The 25,980-nt window shown below is 38.9% G+C and overlaps 1 protein-coding gene across 1 annotated transcript in view; it reads left to right on the top strand.

The window, feature by feature from the left end:
- DNAAF5 (dynein axonemal assembly factor 5) overlaps positions 1 to 24,439 on the top strand; it is a 41,196-nt gene extending 16,757 nt beyond the window's left edge. The window contains exons 7-13 of the mRNA XM_084641656.1: positions 768 to 911; positions 6,946 to 7,114; positions 9,940 to 10,087; positions 15,324 to 15,474; positions 18,095 to 18,251; positions 20,669 to 20,860; positions 23,318 to 24,439. Of these exons, the coding sequence (XP_084497782.1) occupies positions 768 to 911; positions 6,946 to 7,114; positions 9,940 to 10,087; positions 15,324 to 15,474; positions 18,095 to 18,251; positions 20,669 to 20,860; positions 23,318 to 23,448 (1,092 nt within the window). The 3' untranslated portion in view covers positions 23,449 to 24,439. The remainder of the gene's footprint in view (positions 1 to 767; positions 912 to 6,945; positions 7,115 to 9,939; positions 10,088 to 15,323; positions 15,475 to 18,094; positions 18,252 to 20,668; positions 20,861 to 23,317) is intronic.
- Positions 24,440 to 25,980: the final 1,541 nt, after the last annotated feature.

Raw genomic sequence — 25,980 nt, 5'->3', positions numbered from 1 at the left:
CAAGTTTTATTTATTTTCTTTTTGGAAGTGGAGCTAACCAGTCGTATGACAGTGGTCTCTTTCACTGATATAGTACAGCAAATCATGGAACCTCTGCCAACTGTGGTCTGCTATGCTTTGTTACAGAAGACTTGCAAACTGACAAGAATTTTGAGTGAAATTCTGGCCCCATTGAAGTCAATGGCAAAACACCCATTGACTTCAGTGGGGCCAGGATTTCATGCATTATGTTGCAGTAATTAGGTGGGAGACAGACCTTCAGGTTTCCTTGTTTCTGCATAGTGATGTTGCAATACACTACTTGGTATGTTCAGAAATTTGGACGTTTGAGATCGGCACAGCAGAAGCATTAGAAGTTAAAGAGTTCCATTTCAGGATAAGATGAAAATCTTCCTAGGAACCCCAAAATTCTTTAATGTATTTATCCAGCATATTGCAATCGTGTGGCTGGCAGGATGGTTATTAATTTTTCTTAACAGGACAAGGTAATCACTTCCACAAGCAAAAAACCTGGGAAGAGTGTATTAATTTGTTGCTCTACAAAAAATGCCCCATAGGTTATTATAAAACTGAGTGAATTATAGAGTCTATATTTGGAACAATAAATAGGCATCCAGTTTAGCAGGATATGTACAATTTATCTTATTACTGTCATCGACTAATACCTGACTTTTAAAGAGGATTGTGTCAATTTTACTGGCCTGTGAAAGAAAGGGTGTCTAACGTTGTCTAACAAAACTCACACATTTCATGCTTTTTGTTTGTAGATCTTTTACATGGAACAATTGCTTTGTTGCGTACAAGCGATAACTGAAGTGTGCCAAGAAGACTGCAAAGAAACTAGCCTGCAGCTGATGAAAGTTTTGGTGACAATAATGGCAATACCACGCGCCGAACATCTTAATGAAAAGGTGACACTAACTGTGAATGGGTGTTTTAAATGTTTAAAATCCTGATTTTTGTTTTGTTTTGTTTGTTTTTACTGTTGGTAAGACGATTTGTCTAAATATAATGTAAGTAACCGCTATAAATCTCCCTGCTCTTAGGCTTCAAGCCTTGCTAGCGCTTAACTCCGAGTCGAGCAGTAAAGATTAAAGAGTTCAGAAGATTCAGTCATTATGTGGCCCCAGGGGCGCATGTAGAATGCTGTAAACTCTGTCTGTCTGCTCATTCTCTTCCCAAGAAGTTCCTTTGGTTTTAGTTTTGAGTAAAGACCCTTATTGAAACACCTAGAGCCAGATCCTCGACTGACATAAATCATTATAGCTCAATTAAAAATGTGATTTATACCAGCCGAGGATCTGAACCGTAGGACAGTAGTTTTTATTTATTTATTTTTGCAGTTCTTTCAAGTACAGCATATTCTGTCTGTTGTTGCAAGAGTGAGAGGTTGGCATGGACTAATTATCTAAGCATAGGAGTGAAAACATGGAATTCCTTAGTTCTTAATTGCAGCTCTGATTTAGGACTTTGGTCTTGAGCAAGTCCTTAAACTTTTCTGCCCCTAGCTATCTCCACAGGGCTGTTGCTAAGGTTGGCTAATGTTTGGAAAGCATTCTGAGGATTTAAGAGAGCTGTATGAGAGAGTATTATTGTTAGTCACCAGTCCAGACACTGAAATTTCCCGCTTTAATATATCAAGCGGTTCTAAGGTGTTCTGTAACTCTGTTATTTCCTGATTCTCTTACCAGAAGCTCCTCATGACTGCTGTGCTCTTCTTCTAGAGGTTTTTTGTTTTGTTTTTTTTTCTTTTTAAAAAAATCCAAATTATCATCATATAAGTAATACACTGTAATCATATAGTGCCTTTCATCCCAGGATCTCAAATTGCTTATCAAACATTCCATTAAAGTCTTATAACACCCTTATGAGGTAGCCAAATCCTATTTTATTACAAGACAGGTAGGTATTATAACCACTTTACATAACACTTTTAAAGAGGGGAATTCTTATCATCAGAAGATGCATTACTAACTATGAATATTTTATAATATTGAACAAGTTTTTATTTTAGACATCCTATAAGTTAAGCATCCACAGGTTAGACTCTTCACCCAGTTCACTCTTCCTATTAGAAATTAATCTAACTTTCTCTTTTAAAGATAGCAATGAAAATCCCTCAGAATTTTCTTGTTTCGTCTAAGTCCTTCGCAAAGATGTAAACCCTCCAGGAACAAATTCTCCCCATTGCACCTCTGTTCCCAAAAAGCCAACATTTCACAATTTTATGCCTTAACTGGTGGGTCCATGAGGCCTGGAGACTAATGTTCAGAAATCTGTTTTACTATAGTGTGTAGCTAAAGAAGATTAGAACAGCTTGATTCGGCCACAATTTTTGCACCAGGCTAGAAAGAAATTCAAACTGTCTAACCATATTCTCCTTGCAGTATTGTTTTTGCCTCAAACAAAGCTCTCCATATATGCACAAGTGGCCAGGAAAGCATTATGATTGCATCCCGGAAGGGGAAGAGAACTAAATAAGGGAAGTTTGGGCTGTACCATTTGATTATGATGGCCTTTTGCTTTCATATCCTTCCACAAGGCTTTAACTGCAAAATCTCCAAAGTTGCCTGTAGAGTACCATGAACTAGTCAAGACAGGCCTTGCATGAGCTGCTTTTTATTTTGCTGCATCAAGGACTCTGTTGTGGTGAGATGAACAGGAATCTTTCCTTTTAAAAGGTGTTCTCCTGAATAAAACAAACTGTCTTAAAGAAACTACAGAACCAAACCTTTAAATTTGGGAGAAGGGGTTCATCTGAAGGAAAAAGGTAATTCCTAAAAAGGATCTCAGATCCAAGATTGTTAGTCTTCTAGACTAGATATTGATGAAAAAAAGCAAAGAAGGTTTGCAGAGAGTCATCCTGGTGAAGGCTGAAAGCAGGCCACCCCCAAGTGTGGTCTAAGGCAAACAATCGTGTGACATTAGGGGGACCCTGCTTAACGATACATTCCTTTGAGACTGGACCCAAGTTCTTTTCTGGCCACAGAAGAAAGGTCAAACTACTAGCCCACAAAATGAGTTTCAAAATGGATTTTTTTTCTGTGCTTTGCCAAACATCGAGGCTTTTACAGTAGTTGACCTATTCACCTCTCATAAGAAAGCTTAAGAGGTGTTGTAGTCATTCTGTAACATCAAGGACAACATCTAGAGAAGCTGTGAAAATAAGTCGACCTTTTTTCTAACCATTATCTCATCTCCTTCATTCTCTTCGCACTCTTCAAATCCTCCCCCCACCCCAAAGTTAAATGCCAAATAAATCAACAGCCATCCTTACTCACTATAACTCCTTGGTGGCCTATCCAAGTCTGTTTTTTCAGACCTGCTCCTATTTGATGGCTGTTCTACTTCCTCTTGTATTGCTTCCAGGCATTATAATCCAAAAACCTGTGCTTTAACAGTATTTATGGCTATGTCACCAACAGGCTCTCTCCAAAGAGGCATACCCTTTGAAAATTAATCTGAAAGGAAGAAATGAAACAAAGCTTACACAAGTATTAAAACAAGGTGCAAGAGATTCTTTCAAACTCAAAGTCAAATTACACAAGGAACTAATCTGGGATACATTTTTATAAACTTTATTGTGAATGCATGAGTCCCTAAACAAAAATATCGTTATTTTACGCATCTCTGCGGTTTTTGGCTACAGAATGGTCAATAGTGTTGACATGCCCACTTTCCAAACTTTGCAAATCCTACAAGTCCTAGAAGTAAAGCAGTTTCATGGAGATAAAACCTGGTTCTCGCATAAGACAAAGGAAATCCCCTGAAATTATTAAAGGCTTTGGATATTCTTGTATTTACAGTGGTGTTTTTTTTTCCAGTTGACATTATTTTGGATTAAATTCTTTGTTCTCTTTAGCATTTTTTTCAGCAAGACAGATAATCTGGCAATTAGTTTGGGTAGTTCCAATATTTCAGGTTTGTCACAAAGACAAATATAACCTGATTTTTTCAGTTATTGAGGACCTAACTCCCAACAACTTCAAAATGGGCTGCAGCTTTCAGTATCTCTCAATATCAGCCTCATAATGCTTAAGGCTATGTCAAGAATGTATTCAACTGTGGTTTGTATATCTTCAGATTCCTCCTTTCCTCATTATTACTCTGTGTCCCATAAATTCTACCTTGAATGATCTAAGAATTTCAATATATTTCTTGTGTGTTTTTTCCAAAACCTCCACAAAGTACAATAAAATGCTTTTTTTACATAGTGCATTTCATGCCTTGTGCCCTAGGCTGCTATACAATCCATATAAACAACTCCAAAAAGCAAAATGCCCTACTGAAATAGTTTTTGTCCATAGAAGACAAATGCCTTCCAGCTAGCTTAAAAATAGAAATGTGTTGCTCTGAGAAGAGTTCCTTATTCAGGATCAAAAGATCTTGTGAATATACCTGAACCATCTGAACCTTTGAATTACTAAACCTCCAAGCTATTATTTAAGGAGGTTGCAGAGATACACTGGTAGGGCATCAATGATTATCTTGTGTACTTCTAATTGTAAGAGAATAGTGCACTCTTCATACTTACTGGATTTTTAGCTCATCTGCTGATCAGTTAGCAATGGCACCAATTTCTTTGCGGGAGGCAGTGAAGCCTAGTGCATAGAGCATTGGCCTGTGACTCAGAGATCTGGATTCTGTGCCCAGCTCTGCCACTGGCCTACTGAGTGACCTCAGGCAAGCCACGTCACCATGCTGTGCCTCAGTTTCCCCATCTGTAAAATGGGGATAAAGCTACTGACCTCCTTTTGTAAAGTGCTTTAAGATCTACCAATGAAAAGCACTATATAAGAGCTAGATTTTACATTAATTACCTGTCCTATAGAAAATGAAGACAGGCCATCAACTAAGCACCATGAAAATGGGGTAAGACCACCTACTAAGTACTGTGCTTAGTTGTGGCCCTCCATTTTCTAGGTGGCTGGAACTCATTTCAGCCATCAGATAGCAGCTCTGTTAGATCAATTCTGAACTTGTCCAGATTTGAACTGGTGATATAGTAGTTTAAAGGCTTTTTATTCCTTTACCACACTTGTGAGCCATCTTGTCCTTTCATCAGGTCTGTTTTGATTGTTGGTATGAGGATAATTCAGCATTTGTACTTACAGGTACGTCTATGTCACAGTAATGTAACTTCATCTCTTTGACTAGAAAGGCTGTGTGAGTTTGAGGACTACTGCAGTGCTGGCTAATGCAGGATGGGTCATGTTAGATATTAAAATATTTATAGAAATTAAAATAACCCTTGCCAATTTTCTTAAGAGACTCAGTCAAATGTATTACAAGGTTGTGAAACTAATGCTGGACATCTGCCTATCTGTGGATTTAATGTGTACCCTCCTATGTTACTAGCACAAATGGAAAGTTTGAACAGTTTATTGTAAACCACCTCTGAACAATGCTTCTATTGTATCCTTGATTGGAATTACATCATTTTGTACTTTCTTCCTTTTTCCATGAAAAAAAAAAGTTGTGGTGGTTTATATACGGAATGATAGACAATGGTTTTGAACTCAAATACACAGCTCAGTGTTGTGGAATGGTCTGATTTATTTACAGGTCAACAAAAATACTTTCAAACACAAATATTGAGTAATTTTGACTAGAATGCAAAGATCCTACAGAAAGCAGCAATCTTTTGTCTTGGGTGCAGGCAAAGTCACTTAAAGTATAATCTCTGTACTTAGCAAATCCTGCCTTTTCTAAAATCTTTTCACATCTGACGCTTCCTAATGACTTGTCAGGCCAGCGATCTATCTTCAAAATTCTAAAGGGCCCAGACACCAGAACAGTTGAGTACAGTTTAAAAATAGCAAAACAAATGCATATAATTTTAGTTACAGTTAACTGTTTAAGGCTAAATTATGTCACCTGTATTCACATTGAATTCAGTCTTATACCATAAGTAGTCCTATTGGAGTCAGTGGGGCTCCTTGTGGAGTTAAAGTACTGCTCAGTGTGGGGATATCACAATCAGGCCCTTAGGGCATGATCCAAAGCTTACTGAAATCAGTGAGAGTGTATCCATTGACTTCAGTGGGCTTTGGATCACACCTTTAGTGGACATGTACTTTTGATAGGAGATTTAAGGAGCTATAAAAGCAAACAATTTTATGCATGAATACACCTGTTATAGATTACTATGAAAATCCTTATGCTTTCTTGCATAACACATAACTGTAGCTTGCATGTTCATCTGGTGTTTCTTTATTTACGTGTTTCACTTTTTCCTCACTGAATTAATGGAATTGGTAATATGTAAAAAGGAAGGTTGATGTCAACACTGTCACCAAACAGGCAGGAGCTAGGAATGCTGCAAAGTCAGCATGCTCAGCGTCTGCGAAGATGGAGCACATAATATTATTTTTCTAAAAAAAACATTTTGGCTGATCCAAGAAGTAGTAGTGATAGGCTTTGGAGGCAACCACATCTAGCTATTCTTGCTGGAGAGAGGTCACCTCCTATATAAGTGTTTTAAGCATTATTGAGTTGGGGAGGAAACCACTACTTATCTACATGGAAAAGTAACTGTTTTACAATTTTGATTGGCTTTGAGGTCCTTTTATGTGACACTGAGTTTCATCAGTTTTGATGCTGCATTGCAGTGTTCTGTGTGATGTCATAGTGAAGCAAAAACAATTTTTCCATTTTAAAATTGACGTTAACAGGTATAATACTGTGATAAATTATGTTTAGATATTGACCATGACTTCCCTACTAAGAAACGGTGAGGGTTTTTTGTCTCTTGAATTTTCTTATTTTATTTAAAAACTAAAAATAACTGATACTTACAGACATGCCTATGCTGTTCTCTGAATTCTTGGTGGTGATGACATTATGGTCAGCTTCATCAAAAATTTCCAAAAATGTTTGGGGTTTTTTTTTAACCGACATTTTGGTTAAATTCACCTATTTTGGTTTTTGTTTGTTTTTAAACAGGTAGAGGAGTCAATGTGTTCATTAGCTCAGGTGCAGCATTTGAGTGGTTTTCTTGATCTGTATAAACAACATATAGATCAGCTTATGGAGTGGGTATCTGTATCGCATGATCGTTGGAACTGCTATTCTCCAGAATTATTACAGTTAGATGTCATTGCCACTCATTCAGGTATGACTCATTAAGCAAGGTAATGGGGATCTTAGACATTTCTTGTGTTCTACAACAGTCTCCATGCCTTTCGAACATGCTGTATTTTATAAGTTTAACATTCAGAAACTTCACAGATTCATGATGCAAGAAAAGATATGAAGTTTTGTGGTATTTAAGGAGCATTTCAGAATGTATGGACTGCCTGGAGAATAATAAAAATATTCATTTTAACACCTGAATTTTTAGTGTAATGAAACACCTTGTGTACTTATTTTAAACTGTATGTTGTATGTTTATGCCCCTGTCCAGCAGAGCATGCGAGCATGTGCTTTATTTTAAGCATGTGAGTAACTCCTTTGAAGTCAGTGAGACTACCCATATGCATGAAGTTAAACACATGCCTTTGTCTTTGCAGGATTGGGCCTTAAAAATCTGATATTCTAGAAGTAATTTTTCTTGTTAACACAAGTAACTAGTTACCTGAATGCAGCCATAAAATACTGTCTTTTGCAAGAATTTACCTAAAAAATTCTTATTTTGGATCATTGCTATCGAAACTTGTATAAATAAGCTCACTTAGGCACTTTGTAAAAGGGAATCTCAGTATTCTAATTTTATAAAAAATAAAATATAACCAGTTCCTTGCTCTAGCTGCTGTTCAGATGCATAACCAATTAGCCTATCTCAACTGAAATTGCTTGAAAAGACAGGAATGGTGGACATTCCTCAATAGAAGAAGAATTACTTAGTGACATTCTCTTTCCCCTTCTTACAGTGCCATCTTTAAATATGTCATAAGACCTTTTGTATCACCATTCCTCCTTGTCTTGCATCTACGATTTTTCTAGTCTCCTTCTGCTGGAACAGGTACACCAACACAGTTCCCCATATTGTATCTAGTAAAATCCTCTATGGCCTTTCAGGGACAAGTAGCTTCTCACCATCCTAACTGTTAAGACTTCCAGTGATAAATTACTCAATCTCCCTTCATCTCCAAATTGCCTCAAGAAGCCCACCTGAGGCACCTCTCTTGCTTTGTACAGAGACCAGCCTCACCCTTAGGACTTGTCTACACATGGAGTTATTCCATAATAGCTTTTGCATTTTGAATTCACATCTACCTTAATCCTAGTTAACTTTAAAATGTAGACTAGTCCTTAGAGAAGAACAACAACTGTCCAATACAAATATTGAGAGGCCAACAGTCCTTCTCCTCCTTTTCTTGATTTATGGAATTTCTAGACATTTGTCTGTTTTGCTTAATGAAAAATCATAAAATGTCTGGGCAAATATTTTGGCTTTCACCCATAATGGAGATATGCTCTTTTCTGTGTTTTCTGTCTTGTCTAAAACAGCAACTCCTAGTACTATTCCCATTTTCTTTTCATTCCCACACACAATGTTGCATTGAATCAATTTAGTGAGGTTTACTCCTTTCCAATTCCTCCCCACCTTTTTTTTTTTTAATTTGCAGGAATTGGAATTTCTGTTGAAATAAGTGGTGTAGATTATTTTGTTCTCCATCTATTTAACTTGCTATTATCAAAACATGATTTAATGGCATTGTTTTAACAATACCTCAGGTCTAGCATAAAGCAATGCATCTGAATAATTGTTACAAAAATAAAATCTTACTTATGGCATGGAAATTTACCAAGATGTATTTTATGCCCTATGTTTAAGTCTAGACATCTGAGATTATTATTTGTTCCAAGTTGGAGACAACACACTTCCAGATACAGTGTTGAACTTCTTTTGGCATCTGAATACTTTTCATCAGACAGTTTTTCATGTGACAGAATATTGTTGCTTCTATTGGATACTTCTTCCCCATTCTTCAATGCCAAAGTGTAGTAAAGTTCTCAGCTAACCTCCTCACAATAGTCATTGGAAGCTTTTCCTTGCTCCAAACAATACAAAAATAAGGCTGCTAGTGAACCATCATGTTTCTTTGCTTTTTTTTTTTTTTCTTCTTCTCCAGAGCAGAGTAGAGCAGTGGTTCTCAAAGCCAGTCTGCCGCTTGTTCAGGGAAAGCCCCTGGCGGGCCAGACTGGTTTGTTTACCTACCGTGTCCGCAGGTTCGGCCGATCGCCGCTCCCAGTGGCCACAGTTCACCGCTTCAGGCCAATAGGGGCTGTGGGAAGGGCGGCCAACATGTCCCTTGGGCCATGCCGCTTCCCGCAGCCCCCATTGGCCTGGAGTGGCGAACCGCAGCCACTGGGAGCCGCGATCAGCCAAACCTGCAGACGCGGCAGGTAAACAAACCGGTCTGCCCGGGCCTGTAAATAGTCTGAATCAAATACAGATTGAAACCTACTGGAAGTTTACAACCAGGTCAGTAGTGGCTGGGTCACACTTGCTGCTTAAAACCTTCCCAGCAGTTGACCTCTTTCTTACAAATAAATCAGGATAGTTAACAGGCTCCAGCTGCTTCCTGGCTTTGCAGTTTTAACCCTTGTCATTCCAATGGGGAGTGGAAGGGCTTTCTAACATAGCCACTCTTCTGACCCACTCAGGACTCTGACAGGTGATACGTTGTGTCATAATTATTTTGCAAGGACTGATGCAGTACACAAAGTAAAATGTTAATTTAACACCAGAGACCCCCTATTAAATGGGTGCATCAAGTCTGTTCCAATGTTGGACTCTTGGCCCATCAAGCCCTTTTGGCCACACAGGAACAGATCAAATGGCAAACTATTGCTACAGCCAACTGTTCACCCAAGTGTTGAAGAAGAAAGGAAGTAGTTTACCTTACAGATTGGATTTATATGCTAAATATTTAAATGTAAGATTAAAATATTTAGTACAATTCAATCAAGATTTAAATATTTATTTTCTAGGTCCTATAATAGGTGAAGCCCTTCAAGATTTCATTCTCATCCTTAAGACATGTCTTCAGCCAACCAAAGACCCACCAATGCGCTTAAAGCTTTTCACTATTTTATCACAGTTGCTCCAGAAAGCAAATGAGACCATCAACTCTCAGGGGTAGGTACAGCTCTGATTTCACATGTACCACCTGAACAGTACAATATTGTTCAAAAGTCAAGTTCATGGTAGTTATTTAACCCCTGTGGCTGTGTCTGCATTAGCGTTTGGGGGGGAAGTCTCACTGTGTACTACAGGTCTCAGACATTTTTACTGTTATATTATCTAATTCTGCTCAGGAGAGTTTGGCATGACACAGTAGTAAAGAAGTTTGGGCTCTGTCCACAGTAGCTCTCCCACCTTCGCTATCACGATAGAGTTGCACTGGTGGTTGGGCAATGGTGGAGGGTTTGGTTTAGTTGTTTGTTTTTAAAAACAAAAACAAAAAACTACTGTAGAAAGGCTGTGTAGCGGTGAGAGCTGCGATGAGAATTTTAGGAATGAAACAGTGTCTTTCTGGCTAGCTATTACAAGCAAGGACTGAAGATTTATTTATCAATGGAAAATTTAACAGTTAAAAAAACAAAAATATGTCCTCCACTTTATTAAAAAAAGCTACGTTCTAACATGGTATTTAGAAATGCATTGAACTTCATACTCAGTAAGGACTTATGACTGCTTTTAATGACTAATGTTGAAGGTATCCTGTTGCTTAACTTTTTCTTTACTGTTTTCACCATTAAAGCATTACGAATATGTTACAGGCCTACATCCTCTGGAATCTACTAATAAATGGTGAATCCTGTTGTTTACAGGTATTCCCAGGTCCCATTGTAGGATCAGGGCCTGTGTGGTTAAGCCGGTGTTTGATAATACTCTCCTTTTTTGAACTGAAAGGTTTTAAGCCATGTTTCTACACATCTCTGCCTACATTGTATATTCAGACCACTCTGGGGCCTGAACGGCAACACTTATTCATATGAATAATCCTACTGAAGTCTGTGACTACTTATGTGAATAAGGACTTCTCCCATGCGTGATTACAGGATCAGGCCCAAGGTTTGTAAGTCTCCTTCCACTAAAAATAAGGGAGGTCAGAAGCAATTTGGGAAGCATTTGCATTGATCTGAGATTTAACCATTTGCTGTAAGCTGATGCGCTATATCCCTGACCTGTAATTTAGAATGCAAGGTCCTTCGGGCCAGTACCATATCTTCCATTTGTTTTATACTGCCCTTAGCCCTCTCATGGTGCTTAATAAGTAACTGTTAAAGTATTTGTTCGACTTAACTCTGAATGCCCAGCACCGCATGTGAAGGGGAACACTCACTGCCAATGCCACCTCCTGGTTGGGCGGGGGTTTGGCGGGTTGTTTCTTTCCAGGAGTTCCCCTTTCTCACCACTGCTCTATCCTACAGAGGTCTGTCCTCGGTGACTTAACCCTCCGGCCAGGTCATGTCTGCAAGTCCAGCCCTTTCAGGGTGTAAAGAAAAAGTCCAATAACGAGGAGGTCTTCAGGATCAACTGGGAGGTTCAGAGCTTCCCTCTTTGGTTGGGGCCTTGTGGTCCAGACCCTTGTATCTTCAGGGTCTTCCATCAATTTGGTTCCCTGCCAAAGGTTAGGCTTTAATAGTTGAGCTTCTTTAGGTGTTGGTAGGGGAGCCTGGGCCCCATCTCCACCAGCTCCAATCCAGGGCAGGTTGGCAATGGTTGGCAGCTAAACACTGCACCTTGGGGTGCTATGCAGCTGCCTCCCTGCATCACTTCCTGCCAGAGAGTCTTTTGCCTGGTGGGAAGTCCCTTTCCTGGGGTTGCCTGTTTCATCTAACCCCACCAATTCCCTCGGACCCTCAGATTCTTGGGTCTCTGAGATCAGGGTATCCTCTCAAGTGAGTGAGTGCCCCACTCCTTTATGACTTCCCTAAAATATCTCCAGTCTCTTTCAGATTATTGGATATGCCAGGTTAGATGCTAGTGCTACAAAGAGGTTTCCCCACCGATACTGCACATCTGTAATGGTCGTACATCTCTGTGCACACACTGGAGGAAGACCACTTCTCCTGGGATACCCTGACTGTCCATCAGCTGTTCTTTAACCAATGTCTGGCTGCATCCTGACTTACCTGGCCCTGACATTTCCACCCCATTAATTTGTACAGGGACTACCGTTTTTAGCAGGGCCTCATTTTTTGCCCTGTTTTCAGCTGTCCAGACTTGCCCATAGTCACACTCTCTGTAAAGGGGCAGTCACATCAGAGGTGACCCTATTTCCCACAGGCAGAAGTGTTTCCTAAAGTGGAGGTCATAGCCTGTTCATCACTCAGGGTATGTCTGCCCCTGCCCCCGGAATTCCTTCTCTGTAGGTCCGAATATTCTCTGGGTTTCTGTTCCAGTTTGGACCCGGGATCAGCAGCCTTGCTGTGACCTTGGGCCATTGGTAACATTCAGTCAGAGGCGTAGTTCCAATTAGACCAGCCTCCTTGCCTGGCACATGCTTCAGAGCTCTCTGGACCCAGTATAACTACCACCTGGCATCTTGGAAGGGGGTCTGTCTGCAGCCATGTAATTGTCCATGAAGCTTAGGGACTCGGCCAGTGTCTCAGGCTGATGACATACCACTAAGTCTCTTCCCCCCTGCTGGGATGATCTGGATAAACTGCTCTACTGCAACTTTCTCAGCCACCTGCACCCCAGTTCTCGTCTTAGGTTGGAGGTAGTACCAACAGTGTTTCTTGAGTTTCTGGCCCACCACCTCAGGTGAATACCGTGGAAATTACAATGATATTTTTCTGCCCTCTCATATGAAAATGACTCATATTTTGTTAAAATTGATTTGGGTATAGCATATTAATATTGTTTTATAAAATGTAAATTCAATTTAATAGTTAATTGAATTTGCTAATTACAGTTGTGGAATAGAAAACGGAGAAAAGGGATAAATCTAGAAGAAAGTATTAAAATAAGTGACATCTAAAGAAAATGAGGATAGAGTATAACTATGTGCGTATGTAAAGTGGAAGTAATGATTCTTTACTCTGTAATAGCGCTTTGAGATCTACTGATGGTAACTGGTATGTATTATTATTGCGGACATAGAATCATGTTAGTTGTTTTATAAACAAGTGAAGACAAATTCACAAATTAGTGAATACTATCAACAAAGAGGATATATTGTATTGAAATAGCTCGGATTTAGAAGTTGGCCTGTACCGATGTGATTATGAGATTTCATCATTGTATACAGTACATTCTTATTGTTATACATAGAGTAATGAAAATGCATAAATACATAGTATCATTGTAGAAGTATCCAGAGAGATTCCAATGTTTGAACTACTGCCTCATCCTAGAAAATGGTGTTTACTTTCTTTTAGTCATATAATAGCATTCATTATGTGAAAGTAATTTGCTTTCTTCTTCTTACACATTTTAATTGTTCAGATTGGCAAGTTCCAATTTACCTTAATAGCAGCTTTTGTGTGGCCATCTCATTTGGTGTAAAAGTCTTACAATATTAGCCTTGATTTGCTTCGCTAATACCAAATACAAGGCATTTTTTGAAGAAATTTATTTTTCAGAGAGAGCCTGCCATTATAGTAAGTAGGAAAGGCTGTTGGAAATACCTGTATGTTTTGATAGATTTTCTTTAACTGTTTAAAGAAGGCCTTACCAAAAACACTAAAGTAGCTAAGGGTCATTTAGCACACACCACCTTAGAGCTAAAAGGAAATTTGAAGTAATAATGGTTCACACTCAGGGCTTTCCTAGTAACCTATTGTGTAGAAAAAGACCGTTATCTTTTGAAAAAAAACTTTTTAAATGCATTAAAATGTGTTAAGTGTTGAAACTGTAAATCAAAGGTTTTTGTCAGATATTAATTTGATTTTAGAGGTTATGTTTCTCATTTATTGCTGATTCCTAAGTGCCACCTGCTGGGCAAGAAGCAGAAATGAGAACATAATCTTGTCTGTCTCCAATTCTGACTGCTGTTATAAACTGACACAGTTTAAAACAAACAAACAAAAAAAACAGGTGTGTGGATTTTATCATATAGAAGATATAGATTTCCAATTTGTGTGTACAGAGAACTAGAGAATCAAGGTACTAGAGAATTAATGCCTGGCATGCTAGCCAATCAGATGATTTAAATCATCTCTCTATATTCTAGTCAGATTATACCTACCTGATAAGGCCCTTCCTATCCATCTTGTAAGGACTGGCAGTAATAGTTACATTCCTACAAAAAAAAAATTGACTAGCAGTCCCTGTTGGACTGATACATGGCCACTAAGGAAATCTTTGTCACTTTTTTTTAATGTTTGGGGTTAGTGTTTGTCACTGACATCTGCACACTGTGTACTTCCAATCCATGTCATATCTTTATAGGAGCCACTTACTTCACCCTGAAGCCAAAGGGACTTTTGGGGAGGTCAGCAGCAGCTTTTCTTTGTGTGTGTGTGGGAAGGAAGGCTGGTGTCCAAAGTATCCACTTTTTATACTCAGTTTAAAATGAGGATTGTTTTAGCTGGAATTAGATGGGTAATCGGGTATAGTTGTTTAGATTTACAACAGCTTTGGGTATTTTAAGAGCTTATTCAACGGAGGAGAAGGAGGAAGAAATGGTTAATTCTTGTTCATATCAAAGGTATCACTGATTTACATATGATTTCATTCATTTGTACAATGAAATGGGTGCACTGCACCCAGGTGGCACCCAATACACACAAGCATGGTGGACATCCCCAAAATAATTAAAAAAAAAACCTTGCATTGATGCTGGTACCACCAGAAAATACTACAAAGCTCTTATCCTAGGGAGAGTGGCTTCTAAGCGAAGGAAAAGCTGAATTATTCCAATGTGGATTTGGTGTAATATCAGTAATACGGGTCTCATCAATAGCAAATACACTTCTCCCTGTATATAACATTGTTCACTGGACTATCTCAAAGGGCTGCACAAACTTTAATGAACCTTCACAGCACTTGTGTGAGTTGGGCTTGTATTATCTCCACAGTCGGTAAATTCAGACACAGAGAAAGTAAACAGCTTACCAAGATTAACACACAAGTCATTAGCAGTGTCTGAAATGGAAAAATGTCCAGACTCCTCTTTCCCTGAATATGTTAGTGTTTTGTTTGAAGTCCAGATATTCAGCCAAAAAAAGATAAGCAATTAAATTATATTAATATATATAATAATCATATTGGATATATGTTTAATTTTTTTTATGCTATGTTCTTCCTGTTCTCTCTCTCTCTCATTCCAATACTGAAAACTCTCCATTTCAGCCTTTGAATCTCTTCACCACTTTCTCCTGAACCTTTATTTGCTTTTTTTTTTTTTTTTTGGCTTTAGGCAGTTTCTTAGCTACTTCGAGATCGTGATAAGAGAGATATTGGCTCCTAATCTGCAGTGGCATGCTGGAAGAACAGCAGCTGCCATCCGCACTACAGCTGTATCGTGCCTTTGGGCTCTTATTTACAGTGAAATGCTTTCACCAAAAGAGGTAAACTCCTCTTTCCCCAACAAATGTACTTTAAAACCTAGGCAGGAAAACACAAGGCACATGTAGTAAACACAAACTTACCCTTTACAAAATTAATCCTTTAAAAAATGTAATGTTTTAAGATGTTTGCAATATTGTTGTAGCCATGTTGGTCCCAGGATGTGACTGAGAGGTAATATGGATGGATGAGGTAATATCTTTTATTGGACCAACTTCTGTTGGTAGAAAGGCAAGCTTTTGAGCTTGACAGAGCTCTTCCTCAATTCAGGGGAAGGTAACCAGAGTGTCACAGCTAAATATAAAGGGGACAGATTGGTAAATATAAGGGGTACACATTCATTGTAAGAGACCACTTAATTTTAAGTGGGCTGTTAATACCTCTACAGACTTAGGGCAAAGGAAGGTAGTAGGCAGTAGGGTATTTTACAAATTGTTGTATTGAGCCATAAAACCAGTGTCTCTGTTAAGTCCATGATTTTTAGTGTCCAGCAGAGTTATGAATTTAACGTTCCTAGGCTCGTCTTTTGACAGTGGTGTGCAGGTTTTCTTTGAGGACGAGGACTGAGAGGTCAAATATGGAGTGATCACTTTGTGAAAAGTAAAAAGAACAGGAGTACTTGTGGCACTTTAGAGACTAACAAATTTATTAGAGCATAAGCTTTTGTGAGCTACAGTCCACTTCATTGGATGCATAGAATGGAACATATAGTAAGATATACATACAGATAAGTTGGAAGTTACCATGCAAACTGTGAGAGGCTAATTAGCAGTTTGCATGGTAACTTCCAACTTATCTGGGGGGGGGGGGGGTGTGTGTGTATATATATATATATATATACATACACATATACAATCTTACTATATGTTCCATTCTATGCATCCAATGAAGTGGGCTATAGCCCATGAAAGCTTATGCTCTAATAAATTGGTTAGTCTCTAAGGTGCCACAAGTACTCCTGTTCTTTTTGCGGATACAGACTAACACGGCTGCTACTCTGAAATTTGTGAAAAGTATTCACCCACGGGTGATATGGTGTTTTTGTCTCTCATCATTTTCCTATGAGAGTTCATTTGCGAGCATAGTGATTTTGTTTGTTTTCACCCACATAGTTGTTTTGGGACATTTGATGCACTGGATGAAGTACACCACATGTTATGAGAGGCATGTATCAGACCCATGCATTTTGAAAGCTGTGTTAGCGGGGTATTGATCTTCGTAGAGTAGAGATATGGCTGCAGATTTTTTTCTGTTATTCAGGCAGGGTCTGGTGTCACTTTGATTTCTTGTATCCTGCTCTGTGGGGAGCTTGCTTCTGATGCTGAACTTGGTGAGGTTGGGGGATGGGAGGTTCAGGAAAGTTGTTTTTTTTTTTTTTATATCAGGAAGTGGACCCCATCAAATATGAGTTGTAATTGTTTTCACTCTGTATGGCTTCCAGTGTGGGGTAACCAAGAAATGTATTGTCCATATGCAGGCACTCAGTTACCACAGAGTATGCTGCGAAGGAGTACCCTCCACAACACACCTTTCGAGATTCTGGGGTCCTACCCATGCCTATCAAAATGTGTGGTGTACCTAATCCAGTGCATCAAATGTCCCAGTAACAACTATGTGGGTGAAACCAAACAATCACTATGCTTGCGAATGAACTCACATAGAGTATTCTTGTCTTTTATTATTTTTCTATCACCTCTGGACGAATACTGAGAAAAGGGAACAGGTGTAGGCAAAGCTTCATCTAGGTCCAAGTGGCATCTTTGAATCACATTGCTTTTTATACAGCTCACTGTAAGAGGAGGATGCTTATGGTGCAGGTCACGTTGAGAATACTATGGGCCACAGTTAATCTATTGGTCTCATTAACATCCCTCCCTCATTCTGTTTAACATTTAATTAACTATAAAGAATTGCTATTTAAAATAAAGAAACAAGTGACCTTAAAAGTGCTATTAAAACTACCTAATTTCGGGGGCGAGGGGTTTCTGTGATAGGCCCTGATTCAGCAGAATGCTTAAGCACAGACTTAACTACATGCGTAAGCACTCCCACTGACTTCAAAGGGACTACTTACATGCTTAAATTAAGCACATGCTTAAGTGTTTTGCTGCATCAAGACCATTGTACCTTGCTACAGTAATATGCAGTACAGAATATACATATTACAAAAGACAAAAATATGAAATTCAACTGCAGGCATGCTGTATTACAAAGGCCTTTATTTAAATTTTCCATTTAGATCATGAGCGGTATGTGCTAGTGTACAAAAATAATCCTCATCTTACCAAAATGTTTTTTAAAATATACAAAAGCAAGTTAAACATATGCCTTTGCCCCTTACACAAGATTCAACTACATGTTTCCCTGAAAGTGCTCATCAAATGACTGGTCTGCTCATCTATTTTCATTCTCCATGCTGAATGAAATCCAAAAAATAAAAGAGCACAAATGAAGTAGTATTATAAATATTAGCGAGCAATTGGCTTTTTAAAAATGGTTTTAAAGCAGACAGCATCTCTGACAGATCTCCTGAAAGTTAAAATAACTAATTAGTACACGGATTGCAAGGGATTGCATGAAAAGCTACTATTTTTTTTAATGACTTTTTTTTATTGATTGTAGATTTTTAAACTAGAAGATGCACTGATGCCTCAGGTAATTGCCACATTGGATGAAGATTCTAAAATGACTCGATTAATGGCTTGTCGTATTGTCAGTGTTATTTTAAACATCTGTGGGAAGCAGTTTGATCTAGATAAACTCAACAACATTTATCCTGGTATGATTTTTTTTTTAAATCCTGTAAATATTCTTAGAATTTAAAATAATATTTTAATTCTTCCTTATAGAGGAGATGTCAGCAACTCTGTAGCTAACATTGCATTTGCATTTTCACCTAAAGCAGAGTTTTAGGCTCTTTGAGCCTGAAAAATACGTGACTGGTGCATTAGGCAGGTCACAGGCTGACCCTAAGACGTTTTTCACAATCGGTCTAGCCCTTCTGCAGTTTCTGTCATGGTGTCCTCTAGCCTTGAACCTGTGTACAGGGCCAGTATGAGGCCTAGGCATGGCTTAAGTGAAATGTAAATAGTGCATAGAGCTTGTGCTGGCTCTCTACATAGAGGTAAGTGTTACCCTGAGTGAATAAATTGCTTTCCCAGCCATTCATTCCTTCACTGTCCTGTACACATGCACTATCTAAAGGAAGGCTATTTCTGCATTCTTTGATCTGGTATTTTATCAGGGTTCATGGGTAATTTTTTTTCCCTCTAATAATTTCATAAACATACAAACTTTGGGAAGAGGCTGTACAGTTTTGTGCATTTGGCAGCATTTTTGTTTGACCGGCTGCACTCTAATGTCCCGATCCTGCAAAGACTTGCACATGTGCTTAACTTTACCGGCTTTAAATAGTTTCACTTGGAGTCACTGGGTCTACTTAATGTGTGTAAAGTGAAGAAGCATGCATAAAATTTTTGCACAATCAAACCTAAAGCCATCATAGTGCTATTGTGTGTTTGCCCACTAGATGGAACCTTACTCTATAGTATCCTCTCCTCTTCAAGACTTGCCTGCTCCTCATCTGCATCATTCCCAACTTAGATGGCACCAAATAGTGTGCATTTTAACTAGGGGTACCAGGCAACCGGTTTTCCACTGAACACCCAATTGAAAAGGGGCCCTGGCAGCTCTGGTCAGCACTGCTGACCAGGCTGCTAAAAGTCCGATCAGTGGGGCTAAAGGCAGGCTCCCGAGCGTTGGCACTGCAACTCCCATTGGCCAAGAACCGAGGAGCCGGACGTGCCAGCCACTTCCAGGGGCCGCCTGAGGTGGATCCCATACCCTGAACCCTCTGCCCCAGGTCGGAACCCCCTCCAGCACCCAAAATCCCTCATAGAGCCTGCACCCCACACCTCTCCAATACCCCAACCCCCCTGCCCCAGCCCTGAGCCCCCTCCTGCACCCAAACGCCCTCCCAGAGCCCACACCACCTCCCGCACCCCAACTCCCTACCCCACCCCAGAGCCCGCACCCCCTCTCGCACCCCTGCCCCAGCCTGGTAAAAGTGAATGAGGCTGGGAGAGAGTGAGAGAAGGATGGAGTGAGCAGGAGTGGGGCTTCAGTAAAGGGGCAGGGCAGGGAAGAGGCCGGGGCAAGGGAGTTCAGTTTTGTGCGATTAGAAACTTGGCAATCCTAATTTTAACTCTAGTGCAGGCAGAACAGAAATAAATTATGCAAACAGTAGCTGTGCTCTGCTTTTTGCCAGTACTGTTCAAAATCATGCTGACAGCACACCATGAGGTAATGCTATAAGTAGACTCCACTTCAAAGAGTAATGGTAATAATGTTCTATACAGACAAATGTGTAGATGGACATGCAAAAAAAGCCAGGAAGAATAGATAATGTGCACTTGTATTTAAAAACAAAAAAAACAAAAACACGCAACTCCATGCAGTCGAATAGCTTTACTATTCTTAGGATTTTCTATAGCACCCATCAGCATAGTAGCTAAGTGCTGAACTAAATGGTCCTCAGCACAATCTGCTGGGGAGTGGGTATCAGGAATGGTGATTTTAAATGTCTTTTTTCCAAGTAGGGCGCCATAGTCATTAATGTGTTTGCCACATAGCACAGCAGGAAACCAGCAACGCATTTTATAGGCATAAATAATCAGTACTATCACTGAACAATTATCAAAGGATTTCCTCGTCACATCCTACTGGACTCCATGAATGCAATACCTCAGTCCCATAGATAGTCTCAAACTCATAGTAATTTAATATACAATATTAGCTCAAATAACAATAATTGTCAGAAATATGTTTCTGAAACAAGTGTTGATGCTTCAAGTTCTAATTAAATTCCCATCTGTATTTTTTTTTAATGCATGAGTATAAATTCATAATATCTTTACGGAGATTTGCTTTTAAATAAAAATCAGCTAAATCAGTAACAATCAAATAATGATATAGTGCGTGATTATTTGGTATAGTGTATTTGATATATTCCAGGAACTCAAAGAAGGGTGACAGAAGCAACATTATAAACTTTAGCTTTTAACAATCGTGAAGTACATTTGTATTTTGCAGTGTCTCGCAATATAAAAGAAGAAGAAACAATTTGAAGATTTTTTTTAATGATTTCTCACATCTGTCCAATGTTACTTGTTCAATTATGTGTATGCTTCTTTTTAGAACTCTTAAAGCGGCTGGATGATGCTGCACATGATGTACGACTAGCAGCTGCTCAAGCCTTAACTAACTGGTTTAAATGTATAAGAAATGATGATGAAAAATCTATACTTAAAAGTAATATTGAGTTTCTTTACCGAGAACTGTTGATTCATCTGGATGACCCTGACCAAAACATCCAACGGGCAGTCTTAGGTAAGTCAGTGAAGGAGCTATAGTTTAATGAGCAATTTAGATTGAATATTCAGTGTTGCATACAAATAGGTGGGTGGGTGTATTTGTCCTCTCTGGAAACTAGATTGCTTCTTTTCATCCCAGAGCATCTTTACAGACACAGGAAGCACTAGTGACGCCATTTATTCCTGTCCACTACTTGTTCCTCCATTAAGCCCAGTCTGGCCATACCTCGTCATACGAAGTTCCACCATCTAGTCAATGGTTGGTCTTTAGGTCAGACTGACCTTGGTTGTGTTGTATTATTTTCTTTGGCACCATATCTTCAGTTTGTCTTCTACAGTGTCAACACCATTGTAATCTTTTGAATTGCAATCAATCCCATACTCTGCTTTTACACCCTACTCTCCATCTAACTTCTTCATTTATTTTAAAATCATTCCACTTTTACACCGGCCATCTTCCAAACAACTCTCCTTTCTACTGCCTCCAGCCTTCTGATGTCTGTTTCATTTAATGCAGCTGCTTCATTAGAGTAATATTGTTAATATACTGGTTTGATAAATTTTCACTTTGGTACCAACATGTTTTTATCAGTCCATAATTTCATGAACTTCTGTGCAGCATTTGCACATCTCTTTTTAACCTCATCCTTCGGCACTGATCAAGCTTCCTAGATACACACATGATTTTACTTGTTCTATAGTTTCACTGCTGCTGCATTTCACCATTTTGTCTATTGTCTCTTTTGAAGATGCAGCCACTTAATTTCCTTGGCATTTATTGTAAGTCCAAGTCGACTACACCAATTTTCCAAAGTAAGGAAGAGTATCCTCATTAATTCAAAGGTGTCATCTGCATCAGCTAATGAGTTTAACTCTAGATCACCCAATATCACACCCTCAAACTTGTCTAACATTCTTAATTCCCAGTTTAAGAACTTGATGAAAAGTGATGGTGATTCCATGCTGCCTTGTCTTACACCAAACTTCAACTTGAACCAGTTGCTTAATTTTTTACCAATTCTCACGGCACTAGAGGAGATTTCGTACATAACTTTTATAATTGCAATTATCCTATCTGGGACTCCATATGCTTTTACTACTTTCCATAGTGCTTTATTCCAAACTGAATGAAATGCCTACATGCTGTGGATGAAAACAGCAAACATCGTTAGTCTCCATTCTCACTTTTTTTCCATCAACTGTTGGAACATATCTGATCCGTGCAACTTTGGCCTGGTCTGAAGCCACACTGTTCCTCACCTACTATTTCCTCTAAAACTGGCCTTAATCTGTTAATTACTTTCCTCATGATTTTTCCCAGCACTGATGATAAGCTTTTACCTCTATAAGTATTCAGACTGGTAGGATCTCCTTTCTTCAGGATTGGCACAAGTATTGTCGTTAGCCAATCATCCGGTATCTCCTCTTGTTCCCATACCTTCTCGTATATTTTTCCAAATCTTGTGATAGCACTTGTCCCGCTGGCTTTTTTCGCAGCTCAGCTGTTATATTGTCTGTTCCTTGAGCTTTCCCATTTTTTAACTGCTTCCCTGCTCTTTCTAGTCCTTCTTCTGATGGTGGTTCAATACTGATATCCATTCTCCTTTTTAAGATGTCCTGTTCGTCTAGTTTGTATAGAATGCTTGTATCTGGATGAACTACAGGGTTCAGCACTTTGTCAAAATGCTCCTTCCATATTTCCAGCACATCTTCAGCATTTGCTGTCAGTTCACCGGTAGCCTTGTTTACTGCTCACACCATTGGCCTAATTGTTGCCATACAACTTAACGTTCTTGTATATCATTTTCATATCTTGTTTTTGTTGAGCCTCTCCTTTCCAGAACTTTTGCTTGTCCGATCTTTGTGATTTTGCATTTTGCACGATTCTTTGACTTCTGGTTTCCCAACAGTCTTGCCTTGTTTACGCTTTTTCTGTAATGTTCTTGTTTGGTTGCTTGTCCAGGTTTCCCTTGTTTGCTTACACCTTTCAGTAACTCGATAGATTAGGGAAATGTAATGGGATATAGAACTTTTCACCACTAAGTCACTGCCTCATATCTGTCAGAAGTTAGTAGTCACTGCAATATACTACCGTATGATAGCTGTTTTGTGGTCTACGTGAAACGAATTGGTACTTTCAGTCCATTTTCAAGCAGATGGTTATCAACATTGCAAATATCAATATCAGCAAAGGGGCTGTCCATAATTTACATCATGCATTGAGAGGGGTCCTTAATTTTCCATGTTTGTTTCAGTGTTACAAGGGGTGGGAATGGGTCTTGAAAATCACCAGAAAATGTGTTGTTTAATTTATGGACAGCCCTAAAGAGTACAGGGATTAAATTAGCATAAAGACTGAATATTAGTTTCTCACCTCTAAATGTCCTTCCAGATCAGGTTTCAGGTACTTTGAAGCATATCTAGAGAAGGACAGATCTTTTGATTATTATGAATATATGTTCTTCTTTTACAGAAGTTTTAAAAGAAGGAAGTGTTTTATATCCAGAATTACTGGTAAAAGAAATAGAAGCAGTTGAACATAAGCATCGAACTCCAGCGTACTGCAATCAGCTACTACAGCACATTCAGTCACGTGGGGAGTAGAATTTCTGAGTCAGGAGTGGCAACGCTGTCTCTAAAACAGCCTTGTTTGAACTTCATATGAACTGGAATTGCCTCATTTCCAACTCTACAATAAAATAAGTTGAGCAATAGTTGTGTGGCTCTTTTGCAAATAGAGTAGTGTCATCTTTAAAAGTGAAATCAACACACTCTGACATCTTGCATTGCAATTTCAACAGGACTGTGCATACTTACAATTAGTAATACATAACAGAATGTTTTAATTTAATTAATTCCTTATTGAAAGTATTTGGGTTGGGGCAAGAATGCTCTCTGTGAATCTATCTGACAATATTTATTTTTGAGAAAACTACCTTATTTTACAAACTAACCTCTACGTAATGTACCCTCAGGCCTAAAATTGAATTAGCGAAGCTCATGTAGGCCTCAATCCTGCAAGCTGCTGAGTGCCTCCAGCTCTGGGAATTATCCATGCATAATTATTCATGCATAATTTAAATTGCATCAAGCAACAGAATCTTACACCATTTTGTGTACTGATGCTCTTAAAGTACTGTATTGGTTAAATGCAGAGCAACTGACCCAGCAAACACAGCAAAGTGACAAGCTTATTTCTTAGAGCAGTGCTATTCAAATTAAAGGTATATTAGTCACATAAGCATCATACTTGGCAGCATTTGCAGAATGGGACCCTTCGTTTCCAACATGCCTCCATTGTAACTAGCATCACATTTTGCAATTTTTAAAATAAAACCATTAACCCAGAGGGGAAAAAGTGTATTTTTCCACAGTACTTGTAAATCGACTGAATCTCTTTGTACTATGTTTACTTCTTGCAGTATACAAAATGAGCCTGTACTATTCTGAGCACATGTGACTTTTAAAAAATGCTTCGTATTGTCGCTGTATTGCACTGTCTGAATAGAGAAGAATTTAATGAGAATATATTTAGGAATATACGACAAGGAATTAAGGATTTTACATGATATTAAAAACAATGGTCTTTTGTTACAAAAATATACTTAGATCAATAGTATTTTTATTTTTGTACTCATTAATTACATTACGTCTGTATTTTTTTTATTGTTTACACTGTAGTGCCTTAAACAAACCAGATTGTGTTGAATCTGATTTTAGGTAACCGGTTTGATTTTTTTTTTTTTTTTTTTTTTTTTTTTAGATTTTTTAGTGCATACAATATGGTTTCTTTCTGTATGTTGAGCTGTATAATTAAAAACTATATTTACAGTGTCTTTGTCTGTGAATTACAGTATTATGGAGTGAAATTAACACAAAGTACAAGACCATGGTGGGCCTTGGTTTCTAAAAACGCTCCTGTTATTGACTGAAGATTTTTCTGTTATTAGGCTCATCTCCCAAAATGGCTTGGCTTACACACTCCACATTCATATTGTTTTCTTGGCCTGGAGGAGAAGTGCCTTTTTATTTTTATTATTTTGGGGTGGTTAGGAAGGAGTAGCTAGTGTGGAAATTATTAAGATAAATAATTAAAACAGCTTGTGAGGGGCTTTTCTCCTGATTAACGTAGGCAAGTAAGGGGTTAACTAGGGCCTCATTACAGCAAGGACATAAGGTATGTTCCAAATTCCATTGAAGACAGTGGAATCTCTTTGAATCAGGCCTGAACCATGGAGGCAGTATAAGGCTGGGGGAAAGCCCCACAGGGGAATAGAAGGTTCTCTTGTTCCTTATCGTCCCAACCTCGTGAAGAAACTTACGTACGGACACTCCCAGACCAGGAAACAGGTGGAAGCGGGAAACTGACCATCTTGCCTCCAAGAGATTTTGTTCACCCCCACACTCTGGTTGAAGCAAATAGCTTTTGTTAATTACCCGGGGGTGGGATCAAACCGAATTGAGCTGTAGACCAGATTCTGCCTTGGCCTATAGTACAGGGAAATATGTTTATGCAAAGGTGCATATGTCTTAAATTGGCAGGGTGCAGATTTTTCCTTGTTTTATTTCCCCCTAACCCCTTTGCATTTTACCTGCAGCTAAAGCCCAAGCCACGCTGCACAGAGCTGTTATCATTTGGGTATATAGCAATGTTTTCAAAGTATCTTGAATGTCTATAAATATAAACTGATTTACTGCTGAGTCCAGATTGAGCTGCTGTAAATGTTGTGGTGAGCTAGAGGTGGAGGAAGGGTATGGATGGTCAAGTAGAAGACTATGGCAATTAATGTAGAGGCTGAGAAGCAGGGTTATAGAGGTGTGTAACCAGCTCTCTGCCATGCTTTTCGGGCCAACTCCTGGCTTGGGGGCAGAGTGTGGGCATGCCACAGGCATGATCTGAGCAAGCTGTATTCTGACACTTACCACCTAGTGCAACAGCCCCTGTGGACCATCACAAGTTGTCATGATGTACAGCAATCTTGAGGATGTTCTGTTTTATGCTGGGGACCAAAATGGCTACTGGCAGCCCTCATGGATCAGAGAAGCACAAAAGCGTATAGCTGAGAATCTGGACCACTCTGAAAGATACCTCAGGTTTCTTTAGCAAAGATTTTGAAGCTGATTATGCCAATAAAG

Source organism: Lepidochelys olivacea (genome assembly GCF_965140295.1).
Source record: "Lepidochelys olivacea isolate rLepOli2 genome assembly, chromosome: 10".
NCBI lineage: Eukaryota > Metazoa > Chordata > Testudines > Cheloniidae > Lepidochelys > Lepidochelys olivacea.
This window is presented reverse-complemented; position numbering and strand designations above follow the sequence as displayed.